Here is a 20,884-nt window from a genome sequence, read left to right on the forward strand (position 1 = left end):
CAAATAGTTCAAGAGGCCTGATTATTTAAGAACTTAACTTTGATGACGAAAAATACGAACCTTGAAAGTGATTTCATCTGAAAGTGATATTTTCATTATAGTATTAAACGAAGAACCCTTTTATATATCTAAATCCTCACTCCGCTCTCTACCAGATTGCCTGATGCGTAGTGTGTTTCCGCCGCAACGCGCGGGTTTCCCACTAGTAAACAATTAAATTAAAGACCCCGTAGGGTTTGAACCTTTAGGGAGAAAACAAATATATCATTTCAATATATGTAAACTTTGATTTTATTCTTCATCAATTATTTACATGTGGTCAATATTCGAAAAAGACCGAGTTCAATCAAATTTTGATAGGATACGTAACATCTAAATTTCGAAAAGTGTGGAGCCACTTAGTGGGTCCGCCTAGGAACTTCATGATTACGATTTTCCAACTACTCCATTTTCATTTTATCAATAACTGGCACTTCTTTGATTACGCGGAGCTTGTTCAGTAGCGATTTTGCTGCTTCTTTTTCATGAATAATTTGATTGTGTGCCTTTTCCAATTTTCCTTGCATTTCTCGGATAGCATTCCACAACTTTATGATTTCTTGTCCCTTTCCTTCTTCAAGATCGACATGCAAGTAACATAAAACGTTTAGAAAATAATTTTTTTTTATTACTATTAACATGTTAATCTCTGTTGGACATATAAAAGATGTACCATCAAATGTTTTTTAAAAGTCTAATCTCCATGTTAGCTATTCACCACGCTTCTGCAGCTTGTCTTTAACTTCTCTAAGGGCCCATGCTTCAAAAAATTTAAAAGTTTTGCAGATAAACTATGAGTAGGTTACGCTCCAGTAATAAAAAGAAAATACAACGCGTTACGGAAATAAGAACCTTCTCTGAAGAAGGAAGTGGCTTACGGAAGCCATGTTTTGCAAAAAGCAGAAGTTGGGCAGGTGGTGAGTTTTTTATGATAAAATGACATTCTGGAACTAATGAGAAATATGATAGAGAAATGTGTTTGATCTAGAAAAAGAAGAAGACACATGGCATGAAAAACATGTTAACAGCAAAACAAAAAAAGAGTAGGTAAAAAAAAAAACTCAAAATAATTTAACTATGCTGGGTAAAAAATGAAAATCATGTTAACAATAAAAATAGATAGAGTAAATAAAAAGAACTCAAAATAATTTAACTATACTAGGTAAAAAAACAGATTAATTTTTTTTAACCATGACACTATTTACTGGCTAATAATATATAGTTAAAATAAAAATAAAAATAAAATGAAAATAACCGTGCTCTGGTCTATCTCCCCTCTCCCCTGTTCGCTCCTCTCCTCCATCTTCTAAACCTAAAAAACAAACAGGCGACTGACAGATCTTTCATTCTACGATTCAGCAGCAGGGAGGGAAGGCAAGGTTCAATCAGCAGGTAAGCTTCGATTCAGCAACTTCGATTAGCCACCATTTCTTCTCTATTACATTTGAATTGTTTTTTCTTATGAAACGCGATCCCGGATCGTGTTCGTACCGCGAATTGGATCGGACGAACCAAAACGAAAATCGTAGCGAATTATGTGACTATGTTTTGAATCATTCATTATGTACTTTTTTAGTTTATGTCTTATGATTTTGTTGAATGTTTAGCAACTGGACAAGTTTTGGAGTTGAGAATTGTTTTGATATTCTAGTACTGATAATTGGTACTTTTCAATGTCTAGACTCTGGTATTAATAATATTCTTAAGCCATTTGGGACAACCATCTTTGTTTCTTTAATTCATTTGTGGTTTAAGTGATAGTAGCATTTGTCTAACTAGCATAGTTGTTAAAACACATCGCCTCTTGCGCCTAGGCCCATTCTTCATGCAAGGCGAGGTCTGGCAATTGCTCTTTAATTCTCTAGGTGATGGTCCAGGCCGGAGAGTTTCTGGCCAAATTCTCTAAATTCCGGCAGGATTCCAGCCAGATTCCTACTTTTATCCTTGGTTTTAAAAAGCGAGAGGCGCACAAAAGCGACGAGGTCTAAAATTGAGGCGCAAAGCGCAAAAGCGGTGGGCTTTTCGTACCCGAGGCGCAAGATGTTTATATAATTTCTTTTATATATCCCATACATATCCCATAGGTTTTTAGCTTCCTTTAACCAAAATATAGCTATAAGTAAGGCTTTTATACCATTTTACTTACATGTACAAGTCAAAAAACCCAAGGTACAACATTTTTATGCAGTAAAACGCCTAAGATACATGAGGCGCGCGCCTCAGGCCAAAAAGCCCACAAAAAACATCAAAAAATGCGCCTTTTGGTCGCTTCCTGTAATTACACAAGGCGCTGAGCGAAAAAGCCCCAGGCCCTGCGCCTTGCGCCTAGGCGCGCCTAGGTCGCGCTTTTTTAAACCAAGCTTTTATCTAAGGAAAACTACTTTCTACACCAATACACTAATATTTTACAATTTTTTGGTACTAAATAGATGATATTTAATGTTATATAATAGCTTTTGTTTATTTTATTTGAAGAATATTATTATTTTTCTAATACATAGTATACTTTTTCTTCATTGTGCCTTTTTCTCAGGCCCTCGTTTTTTAGTGCCTTGAGTGCACCTAGCACCATTAGTAACTATGATAACTAGTCTCTATCCGTTCAATCTAAACATTTTGCATTTACATATACAGAAAGTAAGCATTTTGCATTTGTATATCATGTAGTCCTTTGCATAGAGTCATGTCTTTGTGGAGTCTCTAGCATAATGCCTGGTTATCTTTTGATATAATCAGAACTAAATCACATTATTATATATATATATCAATCCATAACATCACATTGCGCCAGTTGCCTTTTTTGGTTTTGAAGTTTTGCCACCAAAATTTGGTTAGTGATTAAAAGTGGCTTCTCAACTTTTTTATTCTTTTGATGTCAGTTTTTTCCTCTCAAGTTTTAAAGTTGTTATTTTGACCTCTACTTTTTAAAAACTTTATAAAATATCACTTTAACCTCCTCGACTTTCTAATAGGTGTCAGTATACATTTGAGTTTGTATACTTTGTACGTTACGTAAGTCACTTCTTATAAATTTGTTATTTTTGTTTTACGTTTTTTCTCCGTTGGTTTGCTGCCTAACACGTTTTTACGCCTCCTCTCATAAAAATGGTAGTGCAGTTTTACGGCCCCCGCCCTGCAACGCGGGAGGCTAAATACTAGTTGTTTAATCAAACAAGCCCTTTAGTGATGCTTGTAAATTGATAAACAGTCAATCACCAAATTTAATATAATTTCGGTGTTTGGACTTTGTTTTCTCGCTTCAGCTTCTAGGTTTCCAAAACTGGTATGTGGGGAAGATGGAATTCAAAAGACAGGTATTTACCGTCGATCTTCTAGAAAGATATGCAGCAAAAGGTCATGGAGTTATTACTTGCATGGCATCCGGAAATGATGTCATTGTTCTAGGAACCAGTACTGGATGGCTAATTAGACATGATTTTGGTGTCGGTGATTCTTACGGTAATCTCCTCCTGCTCATATAATATGTGTGTGTGTATATATATATATGGATAGAGAGAGAGAGAGAGGGTGGGGATCCTAAGAGAAACACATCTAATTGAGAACCGTGAGAACCATTCTGGACCATACATTCTCTCTAAGCCAAAAAAGTTCTTTTTTTTACTTCAAATCGCACGTTTTAAGAGTATTTTTTGCATATATACATATGTATATTGTCAATTTTTAATTATACACGTGTACATTGTCAATTTTTAAAGTGTACATATGTGTATACTATCAATCATATATGTACGATACTTGTTTTTTAACTATAAACACATATTTGACACACATGTACAGTTGTACACTAGAAAAAACATGTTCAGAACCATAATCTTTCTTTATATACATGAATCTACAATCGTTTATACACATCTGTGTATATATATAAAATTACATTTATTCAACCCGTGCAATAAAGGAGTTTTTTTAAAGATATATTGTTTTATTATTTAGTATATAAAATTCATTTATTCAACCTGTGTAATACACGGGGTTACAACCTAGTACACATATATTTGTTATTGCTTACGTACTAATAATGTATACTTATCATTCATTATGTTTAGATATCGATCTCTCCGCTGGTCGTGGTGACCAATCCATCCATAAAGTTTTCGTTGATCCCGGTGGGAGTCATTGTATCGCCAACGTAGTTGGAAATGGTGCTTCCGAAACATATTACATGCATGCAAAGTGGCCCAAGCCCAGGGTGTTGACCAAACTAAAAGGCCTCGTGGTCAATACCGTTGCCTGGAATCGGCAACAGATAACAGAAGGTTAGTTAGTATTTAATCTTCTACTATTACATGATAAATTATCACTTTCATGTACCTGTTGTTATTAGTATCGGTGTTTTACAACAGCTTCAACACGAGAGGTTATTCTTGGTACGGATAATGGTCAACTGCATGAAATCGCTGTTGATGAGAAAGATAAGAGGGAGAAATACGTAAAATTTATATTCGAACTCTCTGAATTGCCAGAAGCTTTCAAGGGGCTACAGGTGCCTTTCCTTCCTAAAATTTATTTATTTCTTTCAGGTTCTTATAGGGGTGTGCACGGTTCGTTTCGGTTTTTGGTTATTGAAAACTGTTCGGTTTTAGCAATGGTTCGGTTCAGTTTTTTCGGTTTTTGGAACAAAATACGTAAGATTCAAAAATAAAAAGTATAATTCAAGATTTAATATTTTTTCTTAGATGTTTACATTTTAGTTATCATGTTTAACCTTTTTAATTAATATCGTTCACATAAACCTAACTTCTAGTTTATTTTTATGTTTCTCCAAATACTTTCAAAATCATTTAATTTTATTATAAATTTTGTTATTTCTTGTAGGCAATGGATAAATCATTTCAAAGATAAATAAACATGTTCATTTTTTTTTATTATAAACACTTAACATTCAAGAATAAAACTAATAATTCCTAAAGCAACACATAACAAACACTAAAAAAATTATTTTTTTAGGTTATTCCGTTCGGTTGGGGTTTTTAATCGAACTGTAAATTTTGGTTCGTTTTTTCTCAGTTTTTTGTGCGGTTCAGTTTTTTCGGTTCGGTTTAATTGGTTTTTTTCGGTTTCGGTTTTCGGTTCACCCATAGATTCTTATACACACACACACACTTGTTTTTTATTTTTTTTATATATGTATAGATGGAAACAGCTAGCTTTAATAATGGAACTAGATATTATATTATGGCCGTTACTCCAACAAGGCTTTATTCTTTTACGGGTACCGGATCTCCAGAGGTAACTCAACTTGCGAATTTGAATGTTTGTCAGCATGTTACATGCTATAATTTATTTACTGATATTTTTTATATTTTCAACTTAGGCCGTCTTTGCCAGTTATGCAGATCGTGCAGTGCATTTTATGGAGCTTCCTGGAGACATACCAAACAGGCAAGTGCTTTATATACGTATAGTTTCGATATAAAACTGTTACCATAGTTGTCAATAGCGATCGTAGCGATCGCTATAGCGCGCTATGTAGCGTATAGGTATAGTGTCGCTATTAGGGTTGTAGCGATGGATAGCAACACCTTATTTTTATTTTTATAAATATAAATAGCAATTAAATATAGCTATAAAATAGCTGGATTTTAGGTTTTTGTTAAATATACGTGTAAAATAGTACATATACCAGGGTATTTATATATAATATATACATATACAATTTTTAAATTTTTTTTCCTAGTGTATCGCTATTTATAAAAAAGCCGTCCGCTACTTGTCGCTATTCGCGATTAACAATTTTGATAACACACATCCAAACACCCCATAAATGTGGCTTAAATATAAGTGCAATAGGCTTTGACTTTCTGTTAGGCGGTGCAATAGACCAAACCACGTAAAATTTGGTATTCTCTATTTTTCTGTCTGTTGTGCATCGTGTTTGTGTTTGCGTGTGACTGTATTTCTTTTTTTGGGTAAACGTGTGACTGTATTTCAGTGGAAACATCACAGAGCCGCAACAGACAGCACCCCGATGCTGCTGTGTTTTGTTTCATCCGTGATACCCAATCCTAGCACCGAGTTCTGTCAACAACCGCCAACCTTGGTTATAAAATGCGCGATGCGCTCCGATGCGTTTTGATCCCAAAAGCCGATGGGCAATGCGTGATGCGCGCGCATCACGTATGCAAGGCGTTTGTTATTTAAAAAAATATTTATAGATAATATTTTAACTTGTTAACTTTAAACAATAAAAGTTTAGAGATTAAAATAAATTAATACAACAAAATAGCTCTATTACCATGAAAGAAGTTCAATATAACCAAAGTAAGCCTTGAACTCTTAAGTGTACAAGTAGTCTATGCAAAAGGTACAAGTAATCTATGTAGGAACTCATTTAACAACTTCATCAGCTCATTGTACAAGCTTGTTAAGCACATTCTACAAGCTCCTTGTTCAATTTTACTCAATAGTGGTCGATTTCAGAAAAAAGCGCGCACCAGGGCGCATCATGCGAGCGAATCAGGAGCGCATTACGCGATTTAGAGCGCATCAGCCTCGTATCATGTAATCGCAGCGCATCGCATCACCTGATACGATCTCATCAGCGCATCGTTCGCATCACGCATTATGCGCGTGTTTTAAAACCAAGCCGCCAACAACCGTCAGCTGCTGCCACATCAGCAGCCATCGCTGCAGCCGGCAGCCCTTTTCTCCGCAACTGGAACAGCAGCCGCTGCTGTTCTTCTGTGTTTTCTGCTCCATCTTTTTCTGTTACAGCCGTAGTAACACCCAACGCTTTTTTCTAACAATGTAACATGGTATAGTTTCAACTGTCAATATTAAATCTTACAAGATAGTTTGTATTTTATAAACTACCACTATTTCGTATGTGAAAATTGGGAAGTTAGTTTCTTAGTACTCTATTCTGGACACAGCTTTGGATGTGGATACTTGGCTGTTGGCTACCATAGTTGTCAAGAGCGAGCATAGCGATCACAATAGCGTGCTACGTTGCGTATAGGTCTAGGCTCGCTGTTAGGGTTGTAGCGATAGATAGCGATAATAGCGATTTTTTTTTTTGTTTTTTTAATATAAATAAAATTAAATATAGTTATAAAATAGCTGGATTTTAGGTTTTTGTTAAGTATACATGTAAAATAGCATATATACCAGGGTATTTTGATATAATATGCATATAAATAAAAAAAAAATTCTAGTGTATCTCTATTTATAAAATAGCTGCCCGCTATTTATCGCTATTCGCTATGTAGCATATAGGTACCTTATCGCTATTTGTCGCTATTCGCCATTAACAACTATGACTGTTACATTAATAATTTATCTTTTGATTTTGTTGAAAACGCTCATAGTTTGGTTATCATGTAGCGAGCTGCATTTCTTCATCAAACAAAGACGAGCAGTGCATTTCGCTTGGCTTTCCGGAGCTGGTATTTATCACGGTGGTCTGAATTTTGGAACGCAACGGGGCGAGAATTTTGTCGAGAACAAAGCTCTTCTTGATTACTCAAAGTTAAGCGACGGTGGTGAAGTGGTTAAACCGAGTTCGATCGCACTCTCAGAGTTCCACTTTTTGCTTCTAATTGGAAACAGGGTGAAGGTGCGTGAATACCACTTGTACGGTTGTATCTATCATCAAACTTTTTTGTAATTTAAATTTGAGTAAAATGCCTTTTTCGTTCTTGAGGTTTGGCCAGTTTTGCGACTTTCCGGCTCATTAACTCCATCCAATTTCCTCCGTTAAGTGGGGGGGGGGGGGGTATTTCCATCTTTTTTGTTAACTTAAAGGACAATTCGGTATTTTTCACTTTATGTATAAGCATTCAGCATAATGTACAAGTATTCAAAAGACCGAATTGCCTTTTAAGTTAACAAAAAAAAAAAGGAAATACCCCTGACTTAACGGAGAAAATTGGATGGAGTTAACGAGCCGGATGAAAATGACAAGATTTTAAACCTTTTAGATCCAGATGCGAAAAAACAAACCTTTGGACGAAAGTCATAAAATTGGCCAAACCTCGGGAACGAAAATGGCATTTTACTCTTTATATTTTTTCATCCCATTAATATCTGTATTTTATTTGTTGTGGTGTCATTTAGGTTGTAAATAGAATCAGTGAGCAAATTGTCGAAGAACTTTATTTCGATCAGACATCAGAGTCAGCATCAAAGGGGATAATCGGCTTATCCATTGATGCATCTGCTGGATTGTTCTATGCATACGATGAAAACTCGATCTTTCAGGTTTGCATAACGAGTTCCGTTACGCGACTCGTTTCCCTCTTTTCTGATTAAATGCTGACTTTTGAGAGTCAAAAATAGGTGTCTGTAACCGATGAAGGCCGAGATATGTGGAAAGTGTACCTTGACTTGAAGGAATACGCTGCTGCGTTGGCAAATTGTTCCGATCCTTACCAGAGAGACCAAGTATACTTAGAACAGGTGCGTTGCGGCAGTGGCGAAACTTAAAGTAACTCGAACTTATACCATCGAATATTTGACCCGACTCGTTTTCGAACAAAATTTACGTCAAAACCTAGACCAACTTTAAAACGCACATGAAAATGTATTATTTTTACCCGACTCATAACCGAGAAAATTTACGTTGAAACGTAAACCAACTTGGATTTATAATGAAACGTACTTAAAATAAGAATGTAAGAAAGTAGTGTTTTTTACTTTTTTTTACGTTAAAGAATGGTACCACGCATTGCGGTTGAGTCGAAACGTAAAGTTACTCAAATTTATACCGCCTAGTGAAAACATATTATATTTGACCCGGCTCGTTTCCTAACAAAATGAAGACCAACCAAAAACGTACTTACGTACATACAAATAAGCACGAAAACATATTATATTTGACCCACGCACATAAAAATAAGCACGTAAACTCGAGGGTGTCAAAATGACATTTTACAAAGATTTTAGAAAGCTGAGGGGGTGTAAGTGGCAATGCTAAAAGTTGAAGGGTTGAATACACAAAAAGAAAAAAACCCGTTGGGTTGGATGGCATTGTTGTAAATATAGCAAATAAAAACAATAAAAGAATAGAGGTGGTGTCTTAGGTACCATTCGTAAGACACCCTCTTTTGTTATATTAATAATAATATCGGGTAAATTACTTTTTGAATCCCTGTGTTTTAGTGGTTTTAACCACTTGAGTCCAAAATCAAAAAGTTTAACGTCCTGAGTCCCTAGCCATTTATTTTATAACATTTTGAGTCCAATTTTGTTCATTTTATAACGATTTGAGTCCAAAAAATTGGACTCAAAAGGTTAAAATGTGGACTCATAAGGACTCAAATGGTTAATGAAAATGCTTATAGGGACTCAGGTCGTTAAACTTTTTGCTTTTGGACTCAACTAGTTAAAACCACTAAAACACAGGGATTCAAAAAGTAATTTACCCAAAGATTTATTATTTGATATGAAAAATAGAGTTCTATATAATTTATATTGCTTTACAACATTGTTGGCTCAAGTGATTTGTGTGTTGCAGGCCGAAGCTGCTTTTTCAGCCCGGGACTTCTTTAGAGCGGCATCATTCTTTGCTAAAGTGGGTGTTTATCTTGTACGTTATTTGTTTATTTTCCGTTACATCCCAGTTTAATTTAAATAAGTAGTTTTTATTTGCAGATCAACTATGCATTGTCGTTTGAAGAGATCACATTAAAGTTTATCGGCATAGGTGAACAGGTAAACACGGTTCCGTTTCATTCTATCTTATCAGTCTTCATATGATCGACTCTGGCATGGTTAATAATTTCTTAAGTAAAATGCCATTTTCGTCCCTGAGGTTTGGCCAGTTTTGCGAATTTCGTCCAAAGGTTTGTTTTTCCGCATCCGAATTCAAAAGGTTTGAAATCTTGCCATTTTCATCCGGCTCGTTAACTCCATCTATTTTTCTCCGTTATTTCAGGGGTATTTCTGTCTTTTTTGCTAGTTTAAAGGGCAAATTCGATTATTTTCAGCGGTCGGCCTTTTTACATAAAGTGAAAAAGACTGAATTGCCCTTTAAGTTAGCAAAAAAAGACGGAAATACGTCTGACTTAACGTAGAAAAATGGATGGAGTTAACAAGCCAGAGGAAAATGGTAAGATTTCAAACGTTTTGGATCCAGATGCGGAAAAACGAGTCTTTGGATGAAAGTCACAAAACTGGCCAAACCTCAGGGACGAAAATGGCATTTTACTCTAATTTCTCTGATCATATACAAACTTCTATGAGAATTTTCTGTCTTTTTTGTTACTTGCAGGATGCGTTAAGGACATTTTTATTGCGGAAGCTTGATAATATTGTGAAAGATGATAAATTTCAAATAATGATGATATCTACATGGGCCACTGAACTGTACCTTGACAAGGTTTTTTTTATTATTTTTATTTTGAAGCATACAAGGTTTTTTTTTTTTTTTTTTTTTTGTATATTATTTTATCTAATTGTTTTAGATGTTATGTATTTACTGATTAGATCAATAGATTACTGCTGGAAGATGACTCACCGGAGAAGCGTAGTAATTCCGAATACCAATCTATCGTTATGGAGTTTCGTGCTTTTCTCAGTGACAGTAAAGACGTGTTGGATGAGGCTACTACAATGAAGCTACTCGAAAGGTTCGTATCGTTTAGCTGCTTACAGTTACACCATTGTTCTTATTTTTTATATTTCGCCGTTTGTTGAATTCATGTGTTTATATATTTTGCAGCTACGGTAGAGTTGATGAATTGGTATATTTTGCTAGTCTAAAGGAACAATATGAGATTGTCATTCATCACTACATTCAGGTTTTTCTTTTAATTATAATTTTAGAATTCTAAACTTTAGCAAGTTATATTTAAATGTATTTGTTTAAATTTGAGTCAATAGTGTTTCCGTATAACTCAATGTGTGCCCATTTTTATAATGGATTTTACCGATCATCATCATCATCATACTCAGTATATCCCACCAATAGCAAAGCTAAGGTAGGGTCTTAGGAGGGTAAGATGTAGACAACCTTACCTCTACCCCAAAGGAATAGAGAGGCTGCGTCCAGTGAGACCCCCGGCTCGATAGCAGTTTTGCATCAAGCCTTGGACATAAGGCACATAACACTCAACAATTGAGACAAACGCCGATTAGTGGGATATACTGAGTATGATGATGATGATTTTACTGATATATTCTTTATTGTATTTGTGTAGCAAGGAGAGGCGAAAAGAGCCTTGGATGTACTTCAAAAACCTGGTGTTTCTGTTGATCTTCAGGTAAGGGTTTCTTTCTTCTTTTTAATATCACTTCCCTTCACTCGATTCGGAGTGAAATGCCATTTGAGGTTTGCCCAGTTTTGCGACTTTCGTCCAAAGGTTTGTGTTAAGAACTGAAAACTTCAAATAGATGAAAACACAAAGAAAGAGATAGTTGGCCCGATTCGAGATGGGCAATCTCCGGTTACAAGGTGTAGAAACCCTAATTTAGATAAATAACTTCGACATCTCAAAAGTAAAACAGAACATCAAATATATAATGCTAAACTGAACTACTCGTAGGTTTTCCCCCCACGTCTCCACTCTTTAACTTCCAGGATTATGCCCACGTTCTGATTGTGCGGCCTTTTTCCCACCACTCATCCTGGAGTAGGCTTGACCTGGCCCAGTTCGACTCAGCAGTGGCAGTGGACTCGTATCAATACTGCCGGCCCCGAAAAACGGCTTGTCCTCAAGTCGTCTAGGATGAAGCATTGGTGTAGAAGTTATCTTTGAAATTCCGCAATTTGGTTCCAGCTGGAGGTGACGAAAAGTAGCAGAAGTGTTTATATCAGGTGGTATTCCCTGCAACTTAAATTCTTTACCATCAATAACGAAGTTAAGGAACATTTTGGTCCAGTTGGCTTGGACGGTGCCAAGTGTAGCTAACCACGGATGCCAAGCACCACATCAGCTCCCCCCAATGAAAACGGGTAAAAATCTTGGGTAATTTGAAAGTTCGAGATCTGTAGCACAACTTCTCTGCCTATTTGATTACAATCGATAACTTCACCGTTTCCAATTCGTACACCAAAAGGAACCATCTCTTCAATTGATAGCTTTGCTTTTTTAACAAACGAATCGGCTATAAAATTATGAGTGGATCCGCTGTCAACCATAACTAATACTTGTTGCATCTTGATGAAACCCATGAGCATTAAGGCTGGAAAGATCGATTTTCCCATGAGAGCTTGAAGGCTGATGTCTGCCATATCTTCCTGATTAACCGGACGATTCTCTCCGGTGTTGACAACTGGATAGCTTACATCATCGGCTGCTTCAAGCAGGTGGTAATTACCTGTTTTACAACGGTGTCCAGGTCGAAATTTGTCACCACAGCGGAAGCATTCACCCTTAAGATACCTGGATTGTTTCTCAGCATCCGAGAGGCGAGGAGGGTTTTGCGGGGTAAGTGGTGGTGGAACGGGAGGCGCTGCTGATGCAGAACTGATCTGCTTGGCTTCGGTTTTGGGCTGGGAAGTGCTGGATGATTTCATTTCAGTTTGGTGGTGGCTGAACTTGGGAAACTCGATTTTGTTGGATGGACGATAACGCCGGTTGTTGTTCCAGGAAGATTCTTCATCGTCATTAGGGGTGTTCAAAAAACTCGTGGCTCGCAGCTCGCTCGAAACTCGCTCGAAAAAAGCTCGGCTCGAAATTGGCTCGGTTGTAAACGAGCCAGCTCGGCTCGGCTCGATTTGTAAACGAGCCGAGCTCGAGCTTGGCCTGGCTCGGCTCGTGAGCTGGCTCGATAAGGTTTACATCCTTCATTGTTTGTCCCACATCGCTTAGAAAACAAAAAGTAAGGGAGTATCTCCCCTATAAAAGTATGTAAAGACAACGGAGAAAGTGAATTAACTATTTATACTTGCATATTTAGCCATATGGTTAAATTAAATGGCAATTATGGCCCTTAGGCTATGAAGAAATTCATTTTTAAGAGCTTTTTAAGTAATAAGTTTTGCGGTTCTTTGTTAGTTCGAGCTAGATCGAGCCGAGCCGAGCTAGATCGAGCCGAGCCGAGCTAGCTCGAATTCTAATCGAGCCGAGCTCGAGCCTCAAATCTCACCTCGATTTGAACTTTGAGCTCGAGCCGAGCCAGCTCGAATCGAGTTCGAGCCGAGCTCGAGCTGGGTCTAGCTTGGCTCGACTCGGCTCGTTTACAGCCCTACTCGTCATACCGGTTAACAAAACTGCTTGATTTTTCTTTTCTTTGGGCTTGTGTTTTGAGAGCAGCAACTTCGTTCTGCAAGGATTCCATGGAAGATGCGATTGCGGCCAATTGGGCAGCCACAGGATCTGGGTTGGACGAGTTTGGCTCTGGGTTACTCCGGGTTTGAGGCGCCATGAATTTCCCGGCAATGGAACCAAATGTTAAGAACTGAAAACTTCGAATAGATGAAAACACAAAGAAAGAGATAGTTGGCCCGATTCGAGATGGGCAATCTCCGGTTACAAGGCGTAGAAACCCTAATTTAGATAAATAACTTTGACATCTCAAAACTAAAACAGAACATCAAATATATAATGCTAAACTGAACTACTCGTAGGTTTTTCCCCACGTCTCCACTCTTTAACTTCAAGGATTATGCCCACGTTCTGATTGTGCGGCCTTTTTCCCACCACTCATCCTGGAGTGGGCTTGACCTGGCCCAGTTCGACCCAGCAGTGGCAGTGGGCTCGTATCAGTTTGTTTTTCCGCATCTGGATCCAAAATTTTGCCTTTTTCATCGGCTTGTTAACTTAAAGACCGAAATGTCCTTTAAGTTAGCAAAAAAGACTGAAATACCACTGACTTACAGAGAAAAATGGATAGAGTCAACGAGCTGGATGAAAATGGCAAGATTTTCAAACCTTTTGGATCCATATGCGAAAAAACAAACCTTTGGACGAAAGTCGCACAACAGGGACAAAAACGGCATTTTGCTCCTCAATTCGCAAAATGATCCTGTAACCACAGCTGTTGGATTTATTATGGTAGTATAATGTGTGTTTCATGTGGTGCAGTATAAGTTTGCTCCAGATCTCATCATGCTTGATGCGTACGAAACCGTTGAATCATGGATGACCCGAAAAGACTTGAATCCACGAAAACTGATTCCCGCAATGATGTCTTATTCAAGTGAACCCCATGCAAAGTAAGTACTTTATAGAATTGTAACAAATTCATTATGAATATATTGACGCATCTTCCTACCAAATCTCATATCGCAGGAATGAAACCCATGAAGTAATCAAGTATTTAGAATTTTGCGTTCATCGGTTGCAGAATGAAGATCCGGGTGTTCATAACCTCTTGCTCTCTCTATATGCCAAGAAGGTTTGTGTTTATTAGGGGCTATGCAGTTAAAGCGGTCCAAAATCGAATAGCGGTCAAGGTCCGCTATATGATATATAGGTTATAGCGGTGGTATAGCGGTAATTTTTATACCATGCATAATTTATGTATTTTTATATATATATAAATATATCATTGAAAAATATTAATAGTAATATCAAAATTCATAGTAATATCATTCCATTATCAAAAACCTGTTGCAAATCAAATACTAATAGTAACTTTGAAGTATTTAATTTAAGAATTAACACAATCAAACACCGTTACTGCTATAACCGCTATAGCGGTATTTAGCGCCGCTAATAGCGGAACCGCTATAGGCCACCGCTATTTGGACCGCTACACACCCTGAGGTCTGCTAACCGCTATAGCACCGCTATTGACTGCTTAGATTTGGGGTGTGCATGGTTTGGTTAGGTTCGGTTTTTTGGTGAAACTGTAACCGAAATGTTCGGTTTTTGGTTATTGAAAACCGTTCGGTTTCGGTTTTTTTTCCGTTTTAGCAATGGTTTGGTTCTTCATTTTTTTTTGGTTTCGGAACAAAATTATGTAAGATTCAATCAAAAAATAAAAAAAGGTATAATCTGAGATTTAATAATCTTTCTTAGATGTTTACATTTAAGTTATTATGATTAACCTTTTTAATAAATATCGTTCACATAAACCTAACTTGTAATCTAATTTTATGTTTCTTCAAAGTTTTTATTAAATCATTTTCTTTTGTTTGAAAATTATTTTTTATGTTAGATTTTGTTATTTCTTGTGCAATGGATAAATTATTTCAAAGACACATATAGATGTTAACGTTTTTATTATAAATACTTAATATTCAAGAATAAAACTAATAATTCCTAAATCAATATATAACAAACATTAAAAAATGATTTTTAGGTTATTTGGTTCGGTTTTCATAAAATGCAAAATAGTAACCGAACTGTAAATTTCGGTTCGGTTTTTTCAGTTAGGTTTTTTACGGTTTATCACGCGGTTCGGTTTTTTTCGGTTTGGTTAAATCGGTTTTATCACTCTGCATTATCATTCTATAATATCACTAGTATATAAAATAAATAAAAATTAAAAAAAACGTGTTTGTTTAACGGCCAGGAAGATGAAAGTGCTCTTTTGCGGTTCCTACAATGCAAGTTCGGGAAAGGACGGTCTAACGGCCCTGATTTCTTTTACGATCCTAAGTACGCTCTTCGTCTTTGCCTCAAAGAAAAACGTATGCGTGCATGTGTACATATTTACAGCATGATGTTCATGCATGAAGAAGCCGTTGCGCTTGCTCTTCAGGTGCTATTATTTTCACTAGAATATTATTACCGGTTTATGCTCGTTTAACGTTTTCATGTTTAACTTTGTTGATTAAGGTTGACCCAGAGCTCGCAATGGCCGAAGCAGACAAAGTGGAAGACGATGAAGACTTGAGGAAAAAGTTATGGCTTATGGTTGCCAAACATGTTGTCGAGCAAGAAAAAGGTACTAAAAGAGACAATATTAGGAAAGCAATTGCTTTTCTTAAGGAAACCGACGGTCTGTTAAAGATCGAAGATATCTTACCTTTCTTCCCGGACTTTGCACTAATTGACGACTTCAAGGTAATTAATCGGCTTCCTGTAGAGTAAAATGCCATTTTAGTCCCTGTGGTTTGGCCAGTTTTGCGAATTTCGTCCAAAGGTTTGCTTTTCCGCATCTGGATCCAAAAGGTTTGAAATCTTGCCATTTTCATCCGGCTCGTTAAGTCCATCCATTTTTCTCCGTTAAGTCAGGGGTATTTTCTTCTTTTTGTACTTAGTAAGGGTATTTTAAATACTCGTACATTATGCTAAATGGTTGTACATAAAGTGAAAAAGACCAAATTGTCCTTTAAGTTAACAAAAAAAGAAAAAAATACCCCTGACTTAACGGAGAAAAATGATTGGAGTTAACGAGCCGGATGAAAATGGCAAGATTTCAAACCTTGTGGATCCAGATGCGAAAAAACAAACCTTTGGACGAAAGTTGCAAAACTGGCCAAACCTCAAGGACAAAATTGGCATTTAACTCGCCTACTGTATCATAAATTCATAACCAGCAAAAAGCTAATGTTTCTTTTAATTGTAGGAAGCAATTTGTTCATCTTTAGAGGATTACAACCAGCAAATCGAAAAATTAAAAGAGGAGATGAATGATGCAACACACGGTGCGGATAATATAAGAAATGACATTAGCGCCCTTGCTCAAAGATATACGGTCGTTGACCGTGATGAAGAATGCGGGGTAATTATCTTCAGTACATTAATATTCTCCTTTATTAGTATACCATAAACATAAATTATTTGTTCTTTTTTTTTTACGTTTCATCAGGTTTGCAAGAAGGTAATTTTACCTTCGGGTGCTGATTACCGAATGGCGAGGGGTTATACAACAATTGGGCCAATGGCCCCTTTCTATGTGTTCCCATGCGGACACGCGTTTCATGCGCAATGCCTTGTTGCCCATGTTACCAAATGTACCAATCGAAATCAAGTAAGTCTTATTGTGCTAATTAGCTTATTATCGGTTAATCACACGCGCACATATGCGCGATCAATGAAACGCTAAAAATCCATTTGCAGGCTGAGCATATACTGGATCTTCAGAAGCAACTCACTTTAATGAGTGTGGAGCCTAAGGAGGGTGTAAACGGTGGGTTAAATGGTGCGTTAAGTGGTGATGACGTAGCCACAAGTGTGACCCCTATCGATAAGGTATGTATGTGAGTCTTACATGTGTAATTAACTAATTGTATTAGAGTAAAATGCCATTTTCGTCCCTGAGGTTTGGCCAGTTTTGCGACTTTCGTCCAAAGGTTTGTTTTTCCGCATCTGGTTCCAAAAGGTTTGAATCTTGCCATTTTCAACCGGCTTGTTAACTCCATCCATTTTTTTCCGTTAAGTCAGGGGTATTTCCGTCTCTTTTGTTAACTTAAAGGGCAATTTGGTCTTTTGCACTTTATGTAAAAAGACCGAATACCCCTGAAAAAGACCTTTAAGTTAACAAAAGAGATGGAAATACCCTTGACTTAACGGAGACAAATGGATGGAGTTAACGAGCCGGATGAAAATGGCAAGATTTCAAACCTTTTGGATCCAAATGCGGAAAAACAAACTTTTGAACGAAAGTCGCAAAACTGGCCAAACCTCAGGGACGAAAATGGCATTTTACTCATTAGGGTATACGGTGTGGTGCGGGAAAGGAGTTCGGCAAGGGGGTTTGCCGCGCGGCAACACTGCCGCCGACCCCCTTTGCCGATCGGTTTCAATGTCGCTCGGGGTTCAAACGCCGCTGCGGTGAAGGGAGGGTATGAGAGAGAGAGGGGGTGGGGTGGGGTCCATTCAAATATCAACCAATCACACCTTTTTCCTTTTTTTTTAAAGTTTACCACTTCACCAAGTGTCTAACCATTGATGGCCAACACTTTTCAGCATAGTTTAAACACTTTTCACTGATTGACGTAGCGCACTCTGATTGGTTGATTTTTAGTTTGCCACTCTCAAGTGTCTAACCACTCCTTAGAGCATTCACATTCAATCCACCATATTTTCACCATAAATTACACTAAAAAACACAACATTTTCTCTCTTTTTTAATTAAATAATATTTTTTATACCTTTATCATTATCTTTTCTCTCTCCTCCACTCACAACCACTTTCAAAATATATAAAAAAATTATAGGGGGTGAACAGTGTCCCCCCCAAATATACAGATGAACAGTAACATTTTCTCTCTCCTCCACTCACAACCACTTTTTATACTCTTTATATTTTAAAAACACCACACACATAATTTGGTTATTTGGATGTGAATGCTCTTATACCCTTATATTATTTAAATGTTTTGGTTTCTGAGTTGGCTCGGTGATGAACAGATTCGGTCACAACTAGATGATGCAATAGCAAGTGAATGCCCATTTTGTGGGGATCTGATGATAAGTGAGATTTCGAAACCATTTGTTTTGCCGGAAGAATCATATCTGGTTTCTTCATGGGAGATTATGTCCAAGAATGTTGGGATTGAGAAGGGCATTGCTTTTGTCGTGTAAAACAAGACGGTTTGCGTCGAAAACTAAAGCACAAGTGTGAGGGTGGTGGTTCTTTCGTTTTTGTTGATATGTATTATGTGGTGTTTATGGATACAATATTTATATTAACGTCATACAATTGTTTTTCTTGCATCGTCTGAGTTGACCTTTGTTTGGTGTTAAGCACGAGGCTGTTGTATGGATCTTATGATGTTTCAAGTGAAGATCTATTTTTTTTTTATTTATGTTGGTGAATAGTGATTACTAATTACACATATCAAGGAGTTAGGTGAAATAATATAGCTCGTGTATCTCTCATCATCTGTTTTAATTCTCTCATTCATTTTGACATAATTATTAAAAAATCATAATGAAAAAAACCAAACGTTATTCATTTACAAGATGAAACCCCCTTTAATTATGATTATTTAAAGGGTTACGGGTGATACTTACTGTACAAGACACATTACCCTGAACCCTCGCCGGAAGCTCGGCGGAGATAACTCAGCTGGAATAGCAGTTCAGGTCCCGGTCCTCTTCTCCGGTTAGTACCTAACCTTCTATTCCGGTACGGCGATTCTCCCACTCGCTTCCTGGTCGGTTTCTCTCCTATTCTTTTCGTGCCTCGCTATCTCCTCTACCCTCAATTCCCGCTTTGGTTCTTGGACTTCTTCGGGGCTTAGCGGGTCTGATATTGATCGCGGCTATCTGAGTATAGTTTAGCTAGATCGATTCGAATCCCATTAACACCTTTAGGGTCGAAGAACCACAGATTCGTTTTGTTTTTGTCTGGAGGGGCATAGGTGATAGCAGTAACACAATCGGTTCCGATCGTAAGCATTCGACATGGATTACGGTAGACAATATTACAATGGCTGGGGTCATGAAGATAGACAAGAAGAACCATGGCGGGTGGCTAAATATAAAGGAAAAAGGCTGATAGATGATGGATACAAGAATCACAGAAGACCACCGATGAAGGAGACAACCTTCTTCATCGGAAACCTACCGGCAGATTGTACCAGTCACCTCTTATGGGAAATTTTCATTGGTTTTGGCACAATGTCTGACGCATACGTTCCAAGGAAACGGGATAAAAAAGGTAACAGGTTTGGTTTTATCAGATTTAAAGATGTAAGAGATGCACAATACATGGCTGCGGAACTCGGATCAGTTAGGATTGATCAAAAGAAGGTGTTTGTAAAACCGGCAAAGTTTGCTAAGGAAAAGGAGGGTGAACGGAGACACTACCAGGTGAATAAACCAATGGTAAACAACAGTCATTACAGGATTGACGAGGAGAATGGTGCCAACAATAGGAAGACGTTACATGCAAATGACGGTAGATCTTATGCGGAGGTTATCACAGGTATAAAAAGTGCTGCTGTACCAGAAAATCAGGCTAATATTACGACGGTCGAAAGTGAAGCGTCAAAGAGTTGGAGAGTGTCCTCGTTAGTAGCTGAATTACGGAACCCGTTTGATCTAAAACATCATCAACAGTTATTGAAGGAGGATGGCTTGTTTGGTTTCACGACAAAATATTTAGGTGGTGTAAGATTGCTTCTCACATTCGAAAAACAGACTGATGCATTGAACTTCCTAGAAAATCAAAAAGACAACTGGGAAAAGTGGTTCAAGGATCTTTTCCTTTGGGACGGTAGACATCTACCGTTCCAACGTCTGGCAAAAATACATATTAGGGGAGTGCCCTTACAATTTTGGGGACCTAATATATTTGATCAGATTGGAAATTTGATTGGTTCAGTTGTCCTCCCTTCAAAAGCAAGCGATGAAGATCTGGATCTAACAGTTAACACTGTTAGTATTATAACCAACAAAGTCGCTCGTATTAACAGCATCTTGACGATTGCATGGCATGGAAACCCACATGAAATATTAATAACCGAGGACATTAGTGATGTGCATCACCATTCCCTGGGCCTGACCGACGACCGGAATTTTTCAAATCTCCTGGGAGAATACGGACAGTCCTGTTCTAACAATCATTCTCCGGCAACCAAAGGGCATGTGTTGGAAAAGGTAGATCTCGGGAATAATACGGCTACGTCCGGTGAAGAAGAGGAAGCATCGAAAAAAATGGTGGAAAACGAACAGTCTTGGTCTGCAGATAGTCCGGTGGAAGTCGACGGGTCTGCATTGGAACATGGTGTCATTGAGAAGAGTGGTAATAATCATAATAATAAAAACAACAAACATGCGGCTGTGGATGATAAAAGGTCGACCTCGGGACTTGGAGTAAATACTTCTCTCTCTTGTGAACATGTCTCCCAAAAGACGGCTGGTCAAGGAACTCCCAAAAATCTTGCATCAAATGTTTTTGATAATAATAATCAAAAGGATCACATGCAATCAGGTACTATAGATGGGGGATCCATTTTAAATGAAGTGCACATGGATAGTGAGAATCAGGACCCTTACTTGACCCCACCCCCACCACCAAAAACGAAGCCCACCAATGA

The 20,884-nt window shown here is 37.5% G+C and overlaps 1 protein-coding gene across 2 annotated transcripts; it reads left to right on the plus strand.

Moving 5' to 3' along the window:
* Positions 1-1,291: 1,291 nt before the first annotated feature.
* Positions 1,292-18,642, plus strand: LOC110868785 (vacuolar sorting protein 18). Of its 2 annotated transcripts, XM_022118042.2 has the most exons (23): positions 1,292-1,431; positions 3,303-3,498; positions 4,107-4,316; positions 4,404-4,543; positions 5,194-5,289; positions 5,375-5,442; positions 7,384-7,615; positions 8,116-8,259; positions 8,338-8,457; positions 9,515-9,571; positions 9,652-9,711; positions 10,271-10,378; positions 10,486-10,628; positions 10,721-10,799; positions 11,199-11,261; positions 14,028-14,158; positions 14,235-14,340; positions 15,463-15,651; positions 15,729-15,956; positions 16,462-16,617; positions 16,705-16,866; positions 16,956-17,087; positions 18,249-18,642. In XM_022118042.2, the coding sequence occupies exons 2-23, from the start codon at positions 3,336-3,338 to the stop codon at positions 18,420-18,422; spliced, it is 2,961 nt and encodes a 986-aa protein (XP_021973734.1). In that variant the 5' UTR covers positions 1,292-1,431; positions 3,303-3,335; the 3' UTR covers positions 18,423-18,642. The 2 variants fall into 2 exon arrangements, with proteins under 2 accessions (XP_021973734.1, XP_035833863.1); XM_035977970.1 differs by lacking the exons at positions 1,292-1,431; positions 3,303-3,498 and having other exon boundaries at positions 4,175-4,316; positions 4,385-4,543.
* The last annotated feature ends 2,242 nt before the right edge of the window (positions 18,643-20,884 follow it).

This window comes from Helianthus annuus, chromosome 9 (assembly GCF_002127325.2).
Source record: "Helianthus annuus cultivar XRQ/B chromosome 9, HanXRQr2.0-SUNRISE, whole genome shotgun sequence".
NCBI classification, from domain to species: Eukaryota; Viridiplantae; Streptophyta; class Magnoliopsida; order Asterales; family Asteraceae; genus Helianthus; species Helianthus annuus.

What these genes read in the sequence shown, in the direction of transcription:
- LOC110868785 (XM_022118042.2), top strand. Translation starts at nt 3,336, where the DNA reads ATGGAATTCAAAAGACAGGTATTTACCGTCGATCTTCTAGAAAGATAT. An exon ending in ACCAAGTATACTTAGAACAG is followed by an intron (nt 8,458 to 9,514) that starts GTGCGTTGCGGC and finishes TGTGTGTTGCAG; the next exon opens with GCCGAAGCTGCTTTTTCAGC. An exon ending in GTGTGACCCCTATCGATAAG is followed by an intron (nt 17,088 to 18,248) that starts GTATGTATGTGA and finishes GGTGATGAACAG; the next exon opens with ATTCGGTCACAACTAGATGA.